Source organism: Prionailurus bengalensis, chromosome B1 (assembly GCF_016509475.1).
Source record: "Prionailurus bengalensis isolate Pbe53 chromosome B1, Fcat_Pben_1.1_paternal_pri, whole genome shotgun sequence".
Classification (NCBI taxonomy): Eukaryota; Metazoa; Chordata; class Mammalia; order Carnivora; family Felidae; genus Prionailurus; species Prionailurus bengalensis.
Window position 1 is genome coordinate 50,648,512 of NC_057344.1, and position 22,764 is coordinate 50,671,275.

The window sequence follows — 22,764 nt, forward strand, 5'->3', positions numbered from 1 at the left end:
CTTGCCATCCCCATTATTGATGTGTTCATCTACTTCTAATTTATGTGGCTGCAAATAGAGATTAATTATGCACAGACTGGGGGGGTAAATATTCAATTTGCTTTTCCTACCATGTTTACTGACAAGCTTTTGCAGTTGTTGATCTAAGTACTCCTGACGTTTTGTTAATGCATTTAGCCATTTTCTACGCAGTCTCTCTAAATCTCGATCCTGGAAGAAAACGAGGGAAATTATGGCAAATATAACAGCAAGACAAAATACTTGAAACCAATGCTCCATCTACCTTACTCTAAGTCTTCAAAACTGTAAAGTATCACACATCAATATCTTTGTCCCCACTACTAGTTGACACTAATCATTATTTGGAACAGAAAGTTCCAGAAATCAAAGAATTGTTGTTCTAGAACAAGACAGCTTCTGAAAAGACATTCTCTGATACCTAGAACCAGTATTATTTCTATTGGTTCAAGGGGCAAGCCTTACAACTAAGATCTACAATGTCCCTTTGCTGGATAAAAATCACAAATACTGGGGCGCCTGGCTGGCTCATGTGACTCTTGATCTCGGGGCTGTAAGTTCAAGCCCCAAACTGAATATAGATCCTACTAAAAAAAATAAGTAAATTAAAAAAAAATCACAAATATTACTCAACAATCTTAAAATTTATATCCCTGGGAACCATCATAAGAATTCCTCAAATCTCTTAACTTGTTTCAGCCTTCAACTTGTTTCACTAGTCTCTACAAACAACATATAATGTTTCTCTCCCTTGTTTCTTGTGTGTAGGGGGCAGTTTGGAGGGGGAGAGGGCGTTATCAACAGACTAAGAACTCTACCATTCAACACCTGACTGTATACCAATCTTGCCTCATTTCCTTTTGTAATAAAGTTAACAAGACTGGGTAGATCAGTGGAATGCTGAAGATACAGTGTGTATCTGGATTTCACTAAGGCACTTAACCAAATAGCTCATGACATTCTTGTGGACAAGATGGAGAAATGTGCAATGAATCTACTTGAATGAAATCATAAATGACTGAAATATCACATCCAAAGAACAGTGATTAATGGAATAATGTCAGCTTAAAAGAAGTCTCTATTGTTGTGCCATAGGACTCTGTATTTAACCCTATCTGATACAATATTTTTATCAGTCACTTATAGGAAGGCAGACATTTTTATCAAATTAGAATGATGCAAAACCAGGAGAGTGACTACACTGGATGACATAATCAGGATCCAAAGAGCTCTGACAGTCCTAAACAATGACTAGCAAGACTAACATGATAGAACTGGACAGACATAAACAAAATCTTGCAGGAGATTAGGAAGGGTGGAGGGGGCAAAACCAAACCTGTGTGACTCTTGTAAGTGGGGAAGGCAGACCTGGTTTAAAAGATGGAAAATACCTAAGCAGTGTGGCTTGACTGAAGCTCAGTATGAGATAGCTCTTACAGGGAAAAGGAGGGGTGACTCCACTCAAGGAGAGAGGGAGTGCAAGGAAAAGGATCTGGAGAAATGGATCTGTAGGAAACTTGGATGGGGAGCTCTAAGTTTGGAAAATGATGAAAGTCACAAATGATTTCTTATATATAAGACTACAAAACTCTGTTTTAATTTGAGAAAAGCAATATTTGAATCAAAATTAATTGTGTAATTATTAAATAACAGTATAGCAAGACTCAGGAATGTGTACTTCAGTACTTTAATCAAGCTCATTTGATGAAGCTAACAGGTGCTTCCTTACCTGGTAGCTGTCCATGTCCTCCTCTTCCTCCTAAAAGAAAAAATATATTACACATAACTAAAACAATTATTTTTTCAAGAATCAGGCTATGCTCAACAGCCAGAATCTTTTGCCAGACTTTATATTTTCTAATTTAATGAAAGTACTGTTTCATCTCCCACCTATGTTCACCCTCACTCTTTGCTTTATAGTTTTCAGGAAGTTGGGAGTAAAACCTTAAGCTTCTCATAGGAAAGTGAAGAATGCTCATTTGACCTTTTCAGGAACCAGTACAATACTCTCCCTGCTGGGTTTATAGTCCCACTCCCCAGGAGAAATCAAACACCTGCTGGCAAAGAGTCTTTACAAGCCAGTAGGGGGTTTCTGTAGAAGGGTGGGTAATGGGGGAAGTTAATCACTAGTAGGCAACTGAGGAATTTCTGGAGGCTGAGATGTCTTAACCCTCAGTTTGCCATGTACCAGGGCAAAACCACAGTCTGGTTCAGGTGCACTGATTTCATGCAAAAGTAATACAGTAACAAACAAACAAAAAAAGACATCAAATTAAAAACTGAAAGAAGTGTTCATGGAAGGCAGTTTTCTGGCAAGTTCCAAAACACCCTCTTATCTCATTGGGTCTTTCACCAAGAATGTAACTGGCACAGAGACAGAAACTTACATGAAAGGTCTCAAGAGTCTTGGGGGATCTGAGTGTTCTAACTTTTACACATCCAATGCCAACAGACAGTATACATTCTTCCATCAGTGGTAAAGTCCCAGATTCCTGCACAGACTTCACTTCCACTTGAACTCGCCGAGACTGTCCCTGTATCAGAGACAAATTTAAATTTATTAAAATCAGTTTCATTTCCAAATATTTGGTTTAGAGAGACCCCTACAGGCTGATGTTGAGAAAGCATTTAACTTTGGAGACCTATCTCACCACATCTTTAAGTAGTAAACTACAAATTGAAAAACTAATCAGGAATAATAATTTACCTTTCCAGCAAGTAGAAAGACATGGAATATATGGACTGCATATTTTTTCAATAAAAAGAAACATTACCAGAAAAAATTCTAACAAAGGAAATGCAAAAAGGAAGGGACAAGCAAAACTGTTCAACTCACCATCAGATAAATGCAGATTAAAATAAGCACAAAACACTTATTTTCACTTACTGAACTAGCAATTACCTTTTAAAAAGGCAATTTTCAATATTGCCCAAAGGTTATGAATCAGGCAATTACATACATTGTTAGTGGGAATATAAACTGGTACAGCATTCTGCAAGGCAATTTGCCTTAAAAATTTAAGTATCCCCTGGCTCAGCAATTCAACTTTCTAGGAAGCTATTCTCAGTAAATAATCATATATGTGTATAAATATCTTAAAACAATGTTAAGAATAACAAGAAACTAGATATAAATAAATGCATAATATTGACAACTGCTTAAGCTACAGTATATAAATATAAAATATACAGTCATTAAAACATTGTTGTAGAAAAACATACATAATATATTAAGCTAAAAAGTACGATAAACAATGTTAACCAGACTTAGAAAAAAAAAAAGAGGGATTACCAAACCCAATAGATATAGTAGGATCTACTTTTAAAAATCAGCAGAGTAAGAAATAAGAATGGTGACCACTATCCTGGAATCACTGCTCTAATCCCAAATAATTTAAAACCATGTTGCAAAATGAAGAACTGAACAGAAAGCTGTTCCTTCTTAAGCATATTTTCATAATAAATACTATGTGATCCTGTATGTTTACAACGAAACAGTATTTTAAAATTCCCAATATTCCCAAATTACTGACTTCAGAGTTGGCTTATAAATTTTAGGGATGTAAAACAGAATCTGAACAATGAAATTTGAATATACAATTTCAAATCTCCTCCCCCCTTCCATCAGATTTTTAATTCCCAAGAGCTTTGCATTATCAGGGAAATCAATTTAGGCAAATGATTAATCTAAAGGCCAGATTTGAAGAGATGAGTTACAGATGTCTTTTGATTTAATATTTTCCAATAACTATGCATCACTTATTTTGTGGAAAGAGTACCCCCAGAAAACATTTTGATTGTCTAAAATAGTTTACTCATTTCAACTAGCTACGTTTTATTTGTTTACTTCCCCTAAGACAGAAAGTAACCCACTTTCCATGGGCGCCCACATGCAAAAGGTGAAGTACAGGCACTGTGTCGGGGGAGTGTTCAAGGTAGGCAGAAGGAAGAAAAGGACACAGAAGATCTGAAACTGCTTACTGTTCCACAGAAAAGCTTTGAACAGTATACCTAAACTAACAGATTGAACTTCGTGTAACTGCTGATATTTGAGCATTTTTTAACTACAAAACTGGCAATTTTTTATGGCGAACCTAATCAGTTCTCCTCTGCCGCTTTCCTGTTCGAGAACAGTACGTTCTGGTTTTCAAATATATTAAATTCAAATGAGACTACTATCCAAGGCCCTCTATGAACTAGCTGCCACATGTTTCTATAACCTCCTCTGTTGCTGCTTTCCAGATCTTCCTACATACTACTTTCTACCCAAACTTACCTAATTCCAACTACTGTATCTTTATTCTTGCTGTTTAGGTATGAAAAATGTTTCCAGCCTTTGCACGATTGTTTTGGCATCCACATCAAGACCCACACCCTTCAGAAAAAGCCTTTCCTGGGGTGCCTGGGTGGCTCAGTCGGTTAAGCATCCCAACTTTGGCTCAGGTCGTGATCTCACGGTTTGTGAGTTTGAGCCCCACGTCGGGCTCTGTGCTGACAGCTCAGAGTCTGGAGCCTGCTTCGTATTCTGTGTCTCCTTCTTTCTCTGCCCCTCCCCAACTTGTGCTCTATGTCTCTCAAAAAATTAATAAATGTAAAAAAAAAAAAATTTAAGAAAAAGCCTTCCTTGATTAACTCAACTCATTGAATACTTTTAGTAAATGTTGTCAGATATATGACAAATACTTATATATTCTATTTATACTAACAGAAAATTATCTGGTCTTGCCTTCCAGGCGATGAATTTCTAAGGCATCCAAAGAAGATTTTATATATATATATATATATATATATACACACACACACACACACACACACACACACATATATATCTTTTCTTTAACAGATGTTCAGAAAAAGATGTTCTTCACACCCATGAGAATCCTATTTTATATATATATCTGATGTTATAATTTAAACTAATTTCCTTTTGCTTTTAGATCTTTGCCCATATATGAATGAATTTGCTAAAATTCGTTTGCTAAGGTCAGAGAACAAGTACTTACCACCTTCCTCCTTCTAAAACATTCAGAAACTTAAATATTTAAGCAAACTTTCTTTTTCCTTTAACCATTTCTCATGTTTTGCTTTGAATGATTTCGATATTCATTTTACTATTGTTCTAAAGTCTGGAAACTATCAGGGCACCTGCATGGGTCAGCCAGTTAAGCATCTGACTCTGGATTTCGGCTTAGGTCATGATCTCACAGTTCATGAGATCAAGCCCCAGGTTGGGATCCTGCTTGGGATTCTCTCTCTGCCCCTCCCACAGGTGCATGCTCGCTCATTCGCTCTCTTTCTCTCTCTCTCTCTCTCAAATAAAGAAAGTATGGGGGCGCCTGGGTGGCGCAGTCGGTTAAGCGTCCGACTTCAGCCAGGTCACGATCTCACGGTCCGGGAGTTCGAGCCCCGCGTCGGGCTCTGGGCTGATGGCTCAGAGCCTGGAGCCTGTTTCCGATTCTGTGTCTCCCTCTCTCTCTGCCCCTCCCCTGTTCATGCTCTGTCTCTCTCTGTCCCAAAAATAAATAAACGTTGAAAAAAAAAAAAATTAAAAAAAAAAAAAAAAAGAAAGTATGGAAACTATCATAGGATACAATATTCTACTAAATACTGAATTAATGTAAAGTATAGCAAAAAAAAGAGTATTTCCAAATCTTTTATGTAAATTCTATTAAGATATTCTCTCCTATGGCAGTGTAGACACTTTATAGGTTACAATCTGCCTGCAGTTAAGTGAAATTTCCCACATATTTCTCTGCTGTATTGATTTCTAGCAAATATTCATGCAACTCAGCTGCATTTATGTAACATCTCCTATAGTATCATACAAAGATACTTTGTCTTTGTCCTCAGATCCTGGCAGAGAGCTCCTAAAACTCACAGAACTTCCTGAGTGATAATGCTTATAGGTGCATCTTTTAATGACGCAACTTAAAAAAATTTTTTTTAATGTTTATTTATTTTTGAGAGGCAGAGAGAGAGCGTGAGCAGGAGAGGGACAGAGAGAGGGAGACACAGAATCTAAAGCAGGCTCCATACTCTGAGCTGCCAGCACAGGGCCCAATGCAGGGCTTGAACTCACAAATCATGAGATCATGACCTGAGCCGAAGTCAGTTGCTCAACCGCCCCTGCCACCCAGGCGCCCCTTAATGATGCAACTTTAAACCTTACAATCCTCGGCAAGCCCCTAGATAGCTTCAGGAGAGGGGCCAATAGTCCAAAAAAAACAAGCCTTGATCAGAAGTCTGGAACTGTCAGGTCCACCCCAAAACCTCAGGAGAGAGCAGAGAAAGGACGGAGACTGAGTTAATCACTCATCAGTTATGCCTACATAATGATGATCCATAAAAACCTACAAACAATGAGGTTCAGTGAGCCTCCAGGTTGGTGAACAAAACAAGGTGGTGGGAGGGCGGCATACAAAGGGAGGATGCCGAAGCTCCTTATCCCTCCTCCCGTACTTTGTCCCATCATCTCTTCCTTCTGGCTATTCCTGAGCTGTATCCTTTATTATGGAAACTACAAATAGTAAGTAAAGGGGAGGAGAGTTGGGTGAACCTACGATTTTGTAGCCAAGCTAGACAGAATTGAGGACCAGATACTTGCAACTGGCATCTGAAATGAGGACAATCTTGTGCTGAGTCTAAGCCCTTAAACCTGTGCAGTCTGACACTAACTATGAGTGAACTGAGGTTTCAATTCAAACCGAACTGAACTGTAGGACACCCTGTTGGTATCTACAGATAATCAGAGAATTGGGTCTAGATGGAAAAAAAACCCTTTCATTTCCCAAGTACCAAGCACTGGGCTTCACACACAGTATCTCTATACCTCACACCTGTCCTACAAAGTTGGTGTTATCATCACACTTTCCACTGTATACCTAAGGAAAGGTTCTGAGAAGTGACTGAACTTGCTCACAGGTTTACAGCTAGGCTGTGGGAGACCAGAACTGAACCCTGGCATGTTAAGACTGTGAAGTGCCTGTTCTTTCTGCCACATCACAATGCTTCTCCTTGTCCTTATAAATATTCTAATGCTGCTTAATGTTTCTATTATTGCCCATAATTCAATTCTAAGTTGTTCTTTAAGCTTATCTTTTTTCTTACTAAACCTATTGGGTGCTGATTTTAAAGTATTATAAATAGCAATATTTTTTTTCTTAACATTTATTTATTTTTGAGAGAGACAGAGTGTGAGTGGGGGAGGGGCAGAGACACAGAATCCAGAGCAGGCTCCACACTCTGAGTGGTCAGCACAGAATCTGATGCAGGGCTCGAACCTACGAACTGTGAGATCATGACTTCAGCCAAAGTCAGACACTTAACTGACTGAGCCACCCAGGTGTCCCACACAGCAATATTTTTTTAAATGAAAGAAAATAGACATGAAGTAGGAGACAATTTTAATACAAAAAATGGACTTGGCCAGTCTAGATTTCATTATCAAGGACATTTCCGCTAATAGGAATCCAATATTAAGCTTTATGGTGCCAAAGAATTTAATGTTAACATTCAGAATGATAACATTCACAATTTTGTTACCTGCCGGAGTTGAAAGATTCCTCCTGTTGGCACATCCTTTGCAGAAATTACTTCTACAGGGCAGTATTCACCATTCTCATTCTGTTCCAAGATTTGGACCCAGAATTCCACTTTTCTGGTGACTTCACTCCATCTAGGAAATACGTGAAGTTCTTAGAAAATCATACATTTCTATTTCAGCACAGACAGCTTAGGATCCTTCACATGACAACTAGCAATGATAATGACCTCCAAACAAACTAATTCAGTAGAATGATCTGATTCAGTGAGTAATACACAAATACATACTAGCACATATAATTAAAAGCAAAATTAAACAAATTTAACATCAGAACTAGAAATAGTTCTTTTAATTCATTCTAAAAGGTATGATAATGGGGTGCCTGGGTGGCTCAGTCAGTTAAGCCTCCAACTTCAGCTCAGGTCATGATCTCATGGTTCGTGAGTTCAAGCCCTGCATCGGGCTCTGTGCTGACAGCTCAGAACCTGGAGCCTGCTTCGGGTTCTGTGTCTCCCTCTCTCTCTGTCCTGCCCCCGCTTACACTCTCTCTCTCAAAAATAAAAAAAGTTAAAAAAAAAAAAAAGGTATGATGATTATATATTCCAAAGTGGTTATTCAAAAATCCAAACATGGTAATCAGATGCACAGAAGCAAGTACAGTGATTATCTTTTCATAGATAAAGGTAGTGCTATATATGCTTTGGTAACTTGACAAGTATCTTTGCTCAGGTTAGTAAAAGAATCAAGAAAAAAGTCTCAATGTCTAAGTTTAGGAGTTGCTACAACTTTCTACATGCAAGAAAAGAAAATCTGGTCTCTTCTATAATAAAATGAAAAGCACAAATATATGCTCTTTCAGTCATTCCCCTTCAACTTTTCTTTTTAAAATTCTGGTCAACAAATAAACCTGCTTCCTTCCATGACTGATGGCATTTCACACTTGATCTTAGCCAAAAGGCTGAGAAGCGATGACTGATAGAATTTCAAAAGAACTCTGAGCTAAAGACAAAATAAGTAAAACCTGAATTCTCAGGTATATCATGATCCATTCTCCCTCTAGTTGATTAACTAGAAGTAATTCAGAATGGGGTGCCTGGGTAGCTCAGTCTGTTAAGCATCTGACTCTTGGTTTCAGCTCAGGTCACGATCTCAACAGTTTGATGGGTTCAAGTCCTGCATTGGACTCTGCACTGGCAGCATGGAGCTTGCTTGGGATTCTCTCTTTCTCCCCACCTCTCTCTCTGCCCCTCCCCTGCTTGCACTGTCTCTGTCTCTCTCAAAATAAACTTAAAAAAAAAAAAAGTAATGCTAAGCAACTATTCTCTAAAAATTCATTCATTCTTTATTCTTAACTATCTATACATTTAACTTCTCTTCCTTCACTCTTTCAAGTTCACTCCTCCAAGGAAGTTTAACTGTGCTTTAAATACCCTGGAAATAATACCATCTATCCCTGGAACACTAGTAATGCTCAGGAAAGGGTTACCTTTATAAATAGCAGTATTAATCTCTAGCAACTCTTTGAAATTATAAATGGAATCAGATGGTATCTAAAATTCACCTGTCCCGAAGACTACGTGTTTTTGCTTGGATAATCCCTAAATCCCACAGGGCTGGGTTTTTCCGAGGATCATTCATCTTATGGCCATATACTTCAATTGCCAATGCCCCTTCTGAAAGATGCTCAATGAAGTCTTCAGTAATGTTAACAGAAAACTCCTAAAAGAAAATAATGACAAAAGAGGAAATACCTTCTGATAACCTTATGATTATTCATACCCACCATCACATATCTACTCCATTATGGAGAAGAGAAATGGAAAAAAAATGTTTTAGTTCTAAAACAGAATCTTTGAACATGCATGATGAGTGCTCAGAAGGTCTAAGGTTCTTGACTTTAAATATAATTGTAACTCTGATTTAAAAAAAAACTTTTCGCCTTGAAAATCTGTTGTGAAAGACCAGCACTGTATTCTATTTTGTTAGCAATATTTGGGAAGCTATTTTAAAAGTATAAATAGTTATATTAAGAATTCCAACAATGAGAGGTGCATGGCTGGCTCAGCTGGTAGAGTATGTGACTCTTGATCTTGGGGTTGTGAGTTCAAACCCCACACTGGGCATGGACCCTACTTAAAAAAAAAAAAAGATTTCCAACAATGATCTACAATGTCTTCATATAAAAGTTATTACATGCAATAAGGTAACAGTGTTAGAATAACAATTTTTCTAGTTTTAGGACACAATTATCTCCAATAACAGGAGAGCAGGAATAAATAATGATTATCAGTGCAAAAAAAAATCACCCAATTTTTAAAAATTCTCCCAACCTATCCATCTTTATAAGATATATATGACAGCATCTTGCAATAATTATTAAGTTCCAAAACAGTTTATTTTAAAAAGTCATAAAATCCACACTGTCTCTCTTGGTCTTTAACACACAAAGGTATTTCTATGTTTAAAATAGATGAAAAAGAGACCTCTCTCTTGAAAGAAATGAGATGGATCAACTGTGGTTCTCTAGAAAAACAGAATCGACAGTCTGACCATCCTGGCTCTTCTAATCACTCGCCACAGGTAAACTGACTTCTCTGAACTGACTGCTGCTGCTAAAACAATAAAAGCACTATCATCAAATACAACAGTGGTAAAGATCAGATGAAGAATAATATAAACTGCTTAGCAGGGCATCAGGTGTTCAATGAAGTTTATCATTGTCTCTTTTCTATCTTCATTTTCTCAAAAACACTAGTTTCTTACAATTTTTAGATGACAATCTCTCCAGTACTCTAACTCAACACATGGATTCCGTTGAGAAGAGTATATATGGCCGACCCATGAACAACGCAAGGGTTACCAAAACCCCGTGCAGTCAAAACTCCACACAGAACTTTGGACTCCCCCCCAAACTGAACTACTAATAACCTGCCATTGACCAGAAAGCCTACCACTAACGTAAAGGTTTTTAAAATTTTTTTAATGTTTATTTATTTTTGAGAGAGAGACAGAGTGCGAGCAGGAGAGGGGCAGAGACAGAGAGAGACACAGAATCTGAAGCAGGCTCTAGCCTCTCAGCTGTCAGCACAGAGCCCAACACGGGGCTTGAACTCACGAGCCATGAGATCATGACCTGAGCCAAAGTTGGACACTTAACTGAATGAGACACCCAGGCACCCCTAAACAGTTGATAAACACAGATTTTGTATGTTATGTATATCCTATACTGTATTCTTACAATAAAGTAAGCTATGGAAAAGAAATGTTATTAAGAAAACTGTAAGGAAGAAGCACCTGGGTGGCTCAGTCAGTTAAGCATCCGACTTTTGATTTCAGCTCAGGACATGATCTCATGGTCGTGAGATTAAGCCTTGAGTAGGGCTCCCTGCTGAGTATGGAGTCTGCTTAGGACTCTCTCCCTCTCCCTCTGCCCTTTCCCTGCTTGCAAGTGCTCTCTCTCTCAAAATATAAAAAAAAATTTTCAAAAAGATATATATTGATACCAAATTATTCAACAAAATATTGCTCACTTTACAGTTTTGTTTTTACCTAAGTATTTAAATGCTGACGGAGTCTGGAAAACAAACTTACATTGCAGTGATCAAAGACAACCATGCATTGAGGCTCCTTGCTGACAGGAGAGGAGGAGGAGGTATCAACTTCAGGTGCAACAATTACTGGCTCCTGTTGGTCCCAGAAGTTGTATTTGCAGAACACAAAGTGGGACAGATGCTGTGGCAAGCCAGTGGCTTGAAGTATTTTAACCTGAAGGAAAAGGAAGGCTCTATTTGTTTTTAACTCAGAAAAGGTGCAACAAGTACTCTGAGTTAGAGATGGACCCCAGTCTTGACTCTGTCACCAACTATTGGTTTTTGTTGACCAAATCCCATTCACTCGGGGACTGTATTTCTGCATCTGTGGAAAGGTGACGACAACTATTATATTTAGTGAGAGGTTGACAAGAGTAACACCACCTTGACTTGGATGTTTTCAAGTATCTACAGAGCAATTCTAGCTTCTTATAACTACATCATCATCACCATCAATCTCATCATCATCATCATATTATTATTAATTATAATTAACTGAGAAAAAGAAGGTTCTCAACATCAACACCATTCAATGATATGAATTTGGCTAACTATGGATGTGTCATAAGAACATAAGAGTGTTAAGAATGATTTATGAAGAAAGAAACCAGCATCCATGACAATAAGGAATATTCAGTAAAGGGCAAAAAACATTTATTTGATATTTTAAAGAATAAGAAAGAATAAGGTTCTTGAGTAGAATATTATATGCTACTAGAGGATTTTCTGGAAATTTAAAACGCCTTGGGAATGTATACTTTGAAGATCTGAAGGGATAAATGGAGATTAAAGATGGTGAATGCTGACCATCTCTGTACCAACTCTTACTGAATGCCTCCTCCACACAGATTCAGGGAAGAGATGAATCAAAGGAAATGCACCCTGGACTGTAGGAGTGCAGGGCTTTGTGATAACAACATGCAATTAGAAATATATGTCTAATCAGGGGTGCCTGAGTGGCTTGGCCAGTTAAATGTCCAACTCTTGATCTCAGCTCAGGTCTTGGTCTCAGGGTCATGAGTTCAATCCCTGTGTTGGGCTCTGCACTGTGTATGAAGCCTACTATAAAAGAAAGAAAAGACAAGAGAAGAAAAAAGAGAAAAGAAAAAGAAAAGAAAAGAAAAGAAAAGAGAAAGAAATGTATGTCTAATTAGACCCGAATGTGCCAAGAATAAATGCCCATAATGGATTTTAAAGCAGTCAAATATTCTAAATATTTCTTTTGGCAGGAAGTGTCAAGTTGATTTTTTTTTTAATTTTTTTTTTCAACGTTTTTAATTTATTTTTGGGACAGAGAGAGACAGAGCATGAACGGGGGAGGGGCAGAGAGAGCGGGAGACACAGAATCAGAAACAGCCTCCAGGCTCTGAGCCATCAGCCCAGAGCCCGACGCGGGGCTCGAACTCACGGACCGCGAGATCGTGACCTGGCTGAAGTCGGACGCTTAACCGACTGCGCCACCCAGGCGCCCCAAGTTGATTTTTAAGTTGGAATTTTTGTGATAAGTTGTGACATTCTAAAACTCCTCCAGCTATGACAGAAATTAAATTCTAAAATTAATTGAGCAAAACTAAATTCTGATTTTATAATTGATTAGGGGCTGACTTTCATGACTGAGCATTGATTATTTATTATGTTTTTCACTTAGTCACTTCCTGCATGTTGTATGATGTACTGTGTCTCCAGTAAATAAATTTAATAAAAATAAACTTGAATATGTGGCTGAAGTTGGTATAGTTCAGCAACCACAAATGTAATCATCTTAACATTTCAGGAAGCAATAATAAGACAGAATATCATGCAAAGTAGAGGACTATTTTCTCCTATACCAGGTACATAAGGGGTAAGCAATGGTGGAGAACTCCATTATTATTCATTATTCCCTACAATGGCAACAAGATTTTGAGACATTCAGATAGCAATTCCCCTGATAGGCTACAAAAAAGACAGATTGACTAATGCATTTTATTCGTCTAAACCCAATAGAGCAATCAGTGTTTGGCAATTAATTTTTTGTTAAATTTAAAAAACCATCGCTTTTTCACTAAGTGTTTAAAATTTTTTTATTATATTCTTTAAGGTGAGACAATATGGTGTTTGAGGAGATTACAAGATTTCTGTAGAACATAAATCTAAATAAAAATCTCTGTCACATGTTAGCTTCTGCTTTTGAACAGATTAAATTCTTGGTTTTCTCAGGCTGAGACTTCTCCTATGTGAAACAGGACAGCTACCTAATGATACTGGCCTGAGTACTGACCATACTAATGGAATGAAATGAAAACACATCAAAGCATTGAGTGGACAGATGTTTGATACTATTCTTTGTGATTAAATTCCATCGGAAAACCAATTTTTTTCCCTTAGAAATCAATCTCAATTTTAAGGTTGAAATAAATTAAAAAGATTTCATATGCTGAACTATATCCTACAGGCAACTTATCAGGAATAAGACTGCCAGGAACGAAGAATACCAGGAATGAGGAATATCCTGCATCCAGAACATAGTTTTTGGGTCTTTTTGCTTTTTAAGTTTCTACATACAGAAATCAAAATCACCACAAGGTGTCAGAATACCACAGATTTCGACTTGCCACTGTTCATTATAAAGCCCAGGAATGTCAGAAGACATGTTGTTTGGGGTTTTAAAATACACTAATTTAATTTAATGTAATTGAAAACATCAATATGTGAATATGTGCACACTTATCTTTCATCATAGAAAAATAAATCTAGACTGCTGTTATAAGCTGGTGATACCTATTATTGTTAAGTGTCCCAGAATGATTTGTTTTTCCCACCAATATTTTATTGTCATATAGTCTGTCTTCCTCATTTTACACAAAAGACTATTATATGCTTAGAATATGGTCTCTAAAAAACACTTTCCACTGAAAGGAACTAGGTTCCTTGGAGACATAGCTGATTCTAGTTCTGGGAGAGGAAATGTCCAGAATGAAACTAGAATATTCATCATACCAGGAAGCAAGAAAGCTTGTAGCATAGTCTATGAGGGTTACGTTTGTGTCAAAAGGACTCATGAGACAACTGAAGAGGAGCCCACAGGCCAAAGATGGGATAATTTGAGCTTCAATATAGGTAATAAATACAATGGATCAAAACACATCAAATATTTTTAAATCAAAGAGTTCACAATGACATTTGGCCAAAAAAAAAAAAAAACCAAAAAAAAAAACCAACAAACACCTCACTGGCCACTTTTGTATGTTTGTAGGAAAACCAATTAATTATTTTGAAAATTAGTTTAAATTTTTTTTTTCAATGTTTATTTATTTCTGACACAGAGAGAGAGCATGAGTGGGGGAGGGGCAGAGAGAGAGAGAGGGAGACACAGAATCGGAAGCAGGCTCCAGGCTCTGAGCCGTCAGCACAGAGCCCGACACGGGGCTTGAACTCACAAACCGTGAGATCAGGACCTGTGCCAAAGTCGGTCGCTCAACCGAATGAGCCACCCAGGTGCCCTGAAAATTAGTTTTTTAAAAAAAGGAGAAAAGAATGCAACATTTACCCTGCCTTTCCTGTACAAATTGTATCCCTGAAGAACAAAATAGCTGATATAATAGGAAGATTCTCTCTAGAATCTAGAGAAGAGTTCTTTTTAATATAATTTATTGTCAAATTAGCTAACATACAGTGTGTACAGTGTGCTCTTGGTTTTGGGGGTAGATTCCCGTCTTCACTTATATACAACACCCAGTGCTCATCTCATCAAGTGCTCTCCTCTATGCCCATCACACATTTTCCCCTCTCCCCCAATGCCCCCATCAACCCTCAGTTTGTTCCCTGTATTTAAGCATCTCTTATGGTTTGCTTCCCTCCCAAGAATCTAGAGAAGAATTCTAGCTAACAAATGGTGATATAATTATAGTATCATTCTTTTCTAACTCCTAATGAAACATCTAGGTAATAATCATCAGTAATTGCTAACATCTCCAGAAGAAAACCAGACATAATATGACTGCGGATGGAAGAACACACCAACACCTATAAAATGCCCTTGCTACTCCCCTTCTCCATATTATCACCTTCATATCTAACTACCAGTTTAACACATTCAATAATACCAATCAGCAAAATCTAGATTATGAGATAATACAAGACCAGTAAGTCAGTTTCTACAATAAAGAAACTATAGGGTAAGAGAGAGAGAGAGATAACAAGAGAGGAAGCAAGCCAGCACAAGGCCAGTGACACTTTAGATTTAGATCTAAATCTAAAGATTAAGATTTAAGTGACACATCACACAAGCCAATCAAGGAAACTGGGTAAATCATGATATTAAGAAAGTATTAATTTTAGATTATGGTATAATAGTTATTTTTTTAAGTACTCTTCTTTTGGAGATATATACTAAACTATTACAGATGAAATATGATGTCTGGAATAGCTTCAAAATAATCCAGGGGAAACAGACAGCACAGAGCAGCTTGGGTGTATAAGTCAGACATGATTGACCATGAGTTGATAATGTGAAGGGAGGGTAAATAGGGATCAATAACATTTTTCTCACTACTTTTTTATATGTTTGATATCTTCCATTAAAAAAAATCTGAAAATATTTTAAATTCTTTTTTTTTTAAAGCTTATGTTACCCACTATATACTACTTTTTTTTCAGTTCTGACTTTCTCAAATGAAACTGTATCTGTGTATGGTACCTTACTAATGGTAAACTTTTACATAGTTGCATTTACTAGTCCATCCCTTTTAAAAGGAGCCATTATGGAGTCATCAAGTCTATGTCTCCACCTTTGATAATCATACAACCTCAGAGAAAATGTCCTAGAATCAAGAATAATACAGTAAGGATTAACCTTTTAGTGAATTAAGAATTTTCCCCCACATTCTGAAGCACCTGACTTAAACATCCGAGGCCTTCTTAATACATACAAAGACCCATAGAAAGGAGCACATCTTTAACAGCTGTAGTAGCTTCCCCATAGCTCGCAGCAAATGCCTCACTTACTCTTTTCAGTATTAACTCCAATTTTAGTATTTAGTATTTCAGTGTTTAGTATTCCAATTTAGTATTTCAGTATTAACTCCAATATTTACTGAGACACGGAACTGGACTAAGGATGGATTATGAAATACACGTTAAGTTTAGGCTTCCTTCATTTCACCTTTTAATGGCCTTCTTCTCACTCATACACTGGTCCTATGATCCTCGTGGATTTCTCTTCCTCAAAAACCCTTTTAACTGGGTCCTACAGAGATTCTCAACCAATGGCACACTGGATCAACACACTGTTTGGAAATGTGTAAGAGTTTTTTCATTGTCCTAATGAGTGACAGAGGTGGCACTAACTACACCAATTGGGTAGGAGTTCACGAATGTAATGACCTACTTAAGATCTACCTAGCTATGGGGCGCCTGGGTGGCACAGTCGGTTAAGCGTCCGACTTCAGCCAGGTCACGATCTCGCGGTCCGTGAGTTCGAGCCCCGCGTCGGGCTCTGGGCTGATGGCTCAGAGCCTGGAGCCTGTTTCTGATTCTGTGTCTCCCTCTCTCTCTGCCCCTCCCCCGTTCATGCTCTGTCTCTCTCTGTCCCAAAAATAAATAAACGTTGAAAAAAAAAAATTAAAAAAAAAAAAAAAAGATCTACCTAGCTGTTACCCATGAAAATACGACAGTACCCTATGGAGAAAGAGGTTTATATCACATGCTCCCCCCCCCCCCCCTTCAAGTTCACTCTGAGTCTCACTTCCAGAAATTTTCCTCAGACTTTACTCTCTGAATTAATTACCTCTCCTCTATGTCCCAGAGCAACTCTTTCAACCTCTCTCAGAGCACTTGGGTCACACGATATTGGATTCCTGTGTGTCCCCCTCCACATAAACAGAAACTACACAGGTTGCTCCTTGACAGCAGAAATCCTGTCTTATTCATCTTTATGTTCTCAGCATAATGTCTAACAGATATCACTCAAAAATACTCTTGAATTGTATGCATGGAAAGACCAGAAAGAGCAGGGTTTGGGATGAGCACATGCTGGAATAGCATACACAAAGGCACATGGGTAAGGGGAACAAAAAACACATGGAAAAACACGTGAAGAGTGACCTCTATATAATAGGAGCTTAGGAGCAGAAACAAGACTGGAGTAAATCTCTAGCATCAGCAGAAGTCAAGAGGTCCAATAGGAGGAAGAAATTCATGTGAAAAAAACTTTGTTTCTCTACAGAGAAGTTCACATAAACATAAATCCATATAACTTTGGAGCAGAATGTCCCGGAAAAAGAGGTGACTTATCTGAAACTTCAAAGAGGAAGGTAGTAGAAGTACCTAACTGGTAAATCAGTATATATGATGAAATATGGTCTCCAGAATACCAATACTAAAGATTTCTTTAGAGACAGGTATTTCAAAATTCGAAAGAGAACACAGTATTTATTGTCTAACTACCCACAATCCTCAAAATCCACCACACTTCCATTACTTCTAAATGAAACTGGGACTTACCATGCACACAAGTCTATTCTCCTGGGTTTCCTTATCACAGGAGAGATCTGTGGTGTCATCACCTCCAGCAATCCTTTCCCCAATGTCACCACTGATTCGCATCACCTCTACATGCAGCCGACCTGCCACCTATAACAAGAGAAGAAAAATGGGATTTTGTTATTTCTCCCATTTTAGAGTCAGGTGGTTGGGTTAATGGTAAATGAGAATTTAGAAGTGTAGGTTCTAACAGTTACTTTTCCTCAAAGTACTTGGAATAATCACCACCAAGCAGATGGAAACACAGGTAATAATAATACACATAAATAACACTTAATATTGATGAAAAAGAGTCACAACAATGTACTACCACCACTGTAATGTTTCCTAAACTTTTTTCTGCAGGGTATAAGGCATAAAGAGAAAACTAACCTCTCCTTTCTGGTTGACAATTGGAACAGCATACTGTAACTTCACATCATAGAAGAGGGACTCAAGGAAGACATTCGCCACCCCAATGAGACTGTGATTTTCCTGTTCGTCATAGAATGGATCAGCACGCTTGAAGTAGGACCGTATGACCTTTAAAGAGATTTGGAACATCGCAACTTCAGAAATCACTTAAAACAAATTAATTCAGGGAGGCTGGGTGGCTCAGTCAGTTGAATGTCCGACTTTGGCTCAGGTCATGATCTCATAGCTCGTGAGTTCGAGCCCTGCGTCGGGCTCTGTGCTGACAGCTTGGAGCCTGGAGCCTGCTTCGGATTCTGTGCCTCCCTCTCTCTCTGTTCCTCCTCCGCTCATGCTTGCTCTCTCTCTCTCTCAAAACTAAACAAACATTCAAAAAAAATTTAAAACAAATTAATTCAACCTACTACCACCTTTTCATGGCCAGTAAGAAAGTGATCAAACTCAGCTTAAGTACAACACTGGGTCACACCCACTCCCTCTTCCTCATCCCCATCAGAATGGGGATCAGCATCCTTCACCCATGACATAGCCATCTCAGTATATCATTACTTTATTTCTTCTCCTTTATGTGGAAATCTTGCCATGAAAATAGAGAACACATATTAGCTAGAAAAAAAAGTCGAGTGTACAAAAGTGCTCTTCAGTTGTCATTCATATCTATTCCACTTGTTCCTGCCAAACCATAAGATAATGGTGCTGCTTAACGAGAGCTGACCCCATCTGCAAGAGTGGTTTGCTTTTTTGTAATTTGTTAATGTTGTTTTATTTCTAGGCTGACATACAAGAGAAATACAGAAGAAAAGAAAAAAAATTTAAGAAAAAATGTCATCTAACTATAAAGTCATTTTTTATGACAATCTGGAAAAATAAACATTTATTTTTAAAAACAAGATGCTAAGGAAGTAAACAACTCTGAGGAAACAAGACCAACAGTGTTGAAAGTTGTATAAATATACATAACACGTATTTCTGTTTTAAATATGCACAAGTACATGGCCGACCTAAATGGGAAAACCTGCAACTTGAGGAGAAAGTTCCAGAGTACAGCTCTACATCACCCACTTTAGGATCAAAACACCTTCAAAATCTGCTCTTAGTGGTATAAATATTAAGGTACCACTGATGTTGTACTCAAAAAAGTGATACTACAGGATACTATTTGCAAGGTTAAATGTGTGGAGAAGTGGGAAGAGAGATAATAAGGCCTGGTCTCTGTCCTAAGTAAATTCACAGTCCTGCACAGGACCAGACACACATGACAACTACAGATGTCAGAATGGAATGTAGAAGATTCTACAAGTAATCCAGAGAACATACAATGAGGAGAGGAAAGAAGATTCTTGATTAGCAAAACAATTTAGAAGGTTAAAATAAGTATTATTCTAGAAACAGGATTACTATTTTAGAAAAATGAACAATTCTTCCCTAAAATGGTTAGGCTCCTTCCTGCTTGATTCTTTCTATGACTACTGGTTAAGTCCTTTTTCTCAGATAACTTACTGGAGTATCTTCTTCACACTCCTTCCACTCCTGATAAAGGTCTCTCATATCCAGCAATCTGTTGTCCAGTTTTTCTAAAGACCAAATCTGTTTTCCTTTTCCTTTTCTTCTCACCTGGATTGCAGGCTCACTAAGAAGAGAGCCTCGCTGTAAAACAGTAAGAGTGACCATGTGAAACACAAAGATATCCATCACGGAAGTCAACCCTGACCATTCTCTACCCACCAGTCAAATGTCATCAACCCAAACTAAAGCTGCTATCATCCTCTATTCAGTTCACTGCAAAACTTCCCAGAAACCTTACAAGCTTAATATGATGCCATTATATTCAATGGCGATCAAAATTTAAATTTAAGTATATAAATTAGATGTAATTTACAAAGTAAATTTACATAGTATATTATTCATATAGTAAATGGGATATAAATTTAAATCTAAAACCTAACAGACTAAATCATGTTTAATGGGATATTAAAAATGTTTTATTCAGACCATCATATGATCAGAGTCCCAGTGGGTAGAAAAAGAGTCATAAGCATTGAATGCGAAGGGAAAGTTTGCTGGGATGGAGAGCCAAGAAATGATCTTTTACTTTCAAGTTTGAATTTAAATATCTTTTTGAATGGGTAGTATGTTAATGTGGTACAAAACACAAAATGTTTAAAAGAGCAAACCATGAAAAGAATCCCATTTACCCATTTGAAGGCAACAAATGACATCAACGTAAAAATACACATAGCTTGAATTTAAAATTTAAAATTTAAAAGAACAGTATAGAACTAGATAGAGATGCTGGTCACACAACACAGTGAATGCACTAGAGGCCACTGAACTGTTTGCTTTAAAATGGTTAATTTTATGTTATATGAATCTCACCAGAAAAAAACCTAGAATTTAATGAAGTTTTTCCAGCTTAAAAAGGCAATGTGTTTTTAATATAGAAAAAGTTTTTAAAACCACAAAGTAGAAAATAAAAATGCCCCTGTGAATCTCCCCCAGAGAGACGTATCTATCAGTTACTCATCAATTTAGAGTCACCAGATAATTTACCAACTGTTTGGATATGTCTACTCGGAACTTTAGAGGACTGTGAATACACCCATGTTACTTTAACATCCCACGTATAATCATTTTCAAAGAAACAGAATTTACATAATGAAACAAAGATTTTAGAATTCTGAAGCTAAAAAATTACCATTCTCTCATACTATAAAGACTCCCCTACCTAATACTCGGTCAACCAGGGAATCAATACAAAAAGCTCATCAGTGATCTGCAGAGAGTGGTACTACAGGCAGAGAATGCTAGAACCAGGAGGAAATGGCAACCAGCAATATGCTGAAGCATCAAGACTTGGCCCTCCTGCAATTACAATAAGCATTGGAAAAAAGAAAAAAAAAAAAAAAGAAATTTCTGCCTCTCACCAAAATCACAAGAGGCGAGTACAAGGTCAGGAGTAAGACCAGAACAAATAACGGTGCGCACAGCATGGACACATTAAGTGAAATGAAGAGTTTTCAAATACCAAAACCAAAAGATTTTGTTGGATAAAAGAGTTAAGGCCTAGCCTGAGTTAAGGAGACTCTCTACTTAAGAAATAACTTTCTTGTCAAGCTCGTCTCTCCAGGTGAAATCTGAAAATACTAATCTAGTAAATCTATGATAGCAGTGTAGATTAGTAGCCGTCTGTTAACGATGGCTGCTTCAACACCAGCAATGTGCATCATCTCTACCGGCCATCACATACCCCATGAACATACTCCCAGGTGTCTGGGAGAGAGGGATGCCCAAAATGACCTGTGTCACTTCTAGGTGTTGACCTGGCTGCCTGGAGACAGGGTTGATCTTTCCAATAAGGTCCAAGCCAGGATACACAGAAAAAGCTACAGAGAGTCATGCTTAATGGGGGAAAAATGTTTATGTTTCTGTTTTTCCAACTCAAACACTACAGAATGGAAAAAGACCTTGCTCTGCTCAGTCTTCTAGAAGAATATAAGCCCTATACCTTCTGCCCAAGATTAGCTTTCCTCTACTGCTTTTTGTCTGAGTCCCACTGCACCCATGGTTTGCCCTACAGATGCCAACAAGCAAAATAAAGTTCTAAGTTCACAGAATAAATACCAAAAGACAAGTCTCAGGGCACCTGGGTGGCTCAGTCAGTTAAGTGTCCAACTCTTGATTTCAGCTCAGGTCATGATCTCACGGTTTGTGAGTTAGAGCCCCATGTCGGGCTCTGTGCTGACAGCATGCAGCCTGTTTGGGATTCTCTCTCCCTCTCTCTCTCTCTCTCTGCCCCTCCCCTGTATGTGCGTGTGCATGCTCTCTCTCAAATAAATAAAATTTTTTTAAAAATGCACGTCTCCATAAAGCAATGAATGTATTACATCCACAATACCTATATTACTAAAAACATTAAGTATCACATTTGCCAAATATCTATTCTGTGGAATCATTGACCTTGATGTTGTGATGCCACAAGAAAAAGATAGATGTGGTCCTTGCTGTCAAGTTAGAACACCCAAGAAGGATTCATTAAACCTCTGCTGTGTCAAATACTGTAGGGGAAACAAAGCACACAGACACTCAAAATATTTTTCTGAATATAACATTCTATCATAAAAATTACATATGAACATGATTGAGAGCTAGAAAAGAACCTAAATAACAAAGAAAACACCTGAATGGCAAGGATAGAAAACTCTGATGGGAACTTCCCTCTATATTTTATTAAGCTTATTACATTATACCACAAAAATTTGTGACCATGAATACACACATGAGACAACTAATAAACAGTTTTGCAGAGCAATCTGTTAGCAAGTGGAAATAACATGGTTTATGTAAAATAAACAGGTACGTTAAGGGAGGAGGGTTGTACAGTGGTAACAAAATGAAGGGAAACACCACTTTCAGAAGATTCATCAGGAAAGACTTTTCAGAAATCATTTAAACAAACTGGAAGAAAGGGAGTTGAGGGAAATAAATTGGTAGAGTGTGGTGGGTGGAGGTGGAGAGGATATTCTTGTGGACAAAGGACATATATGCACAGAGGCAGAGAATTAAAAGCAGATAAACTCTACTGGAGAGCAAGTACGAAAGGATACAGACTGCAGAAAGTACAGGTGGGGAGAAGGGCAAATCCACTGGTGTTTAATAACACTGGTGAAATAGACAATGTCC

At 37.7% G+C, this 22,764-nt stretch overlaps 1 protein-coding gene and 1 pseudogene across 1 annotated transcript in view; both read right to left on the reverse strand.

Moving 5' to 3' along the window:
• Positions 1-22,764, reverse strand: part of KIF13B (kinesin family member 13B) — a 202,930-nt gene that overhangs the window by 63,499 nt on the left and 116,667 nt on the right. Inside the window, exons 19-27 of the mRNA XM_043565066.1 lie at positions 19,585-19,731; positions 18,046-18,195; positions 17,635-17,763; positions 11,153-11,326; positions 9,123-9,280; positions 7,561-7,693; positions 2,406-2,552; positions 1,748-1,777; positions 111-210 (exon numbers count right to left, since the gene is read on the reverse strand). Coding sequence (XP_043421001.1) covers positions 111-210; positions 1,748-1,777; positions 2,406-2,552; positions 7,561-7,693; positions 9,123-9,280; positions 11,153-11,326; positions 17,635-17,763; positions 18,046-18,195; positions 19,585-19,731 — 1,168 coding nt within the window. The remainder of the gene's footprint in view (positions 1-110; positions 211-1,747; positions 1,778-2,405; positions 2,553-7,560; positions 7,694-9,122; positions 9,281-11,152; positions 11,327-17,634; positions 17,764-18,045; positions 18,196-19,584; positions 19,732-22,764) is intronic.
• LOC122479317 lies at positions 8,363-8,531 on the reverse strand (annotated as a pseudogene).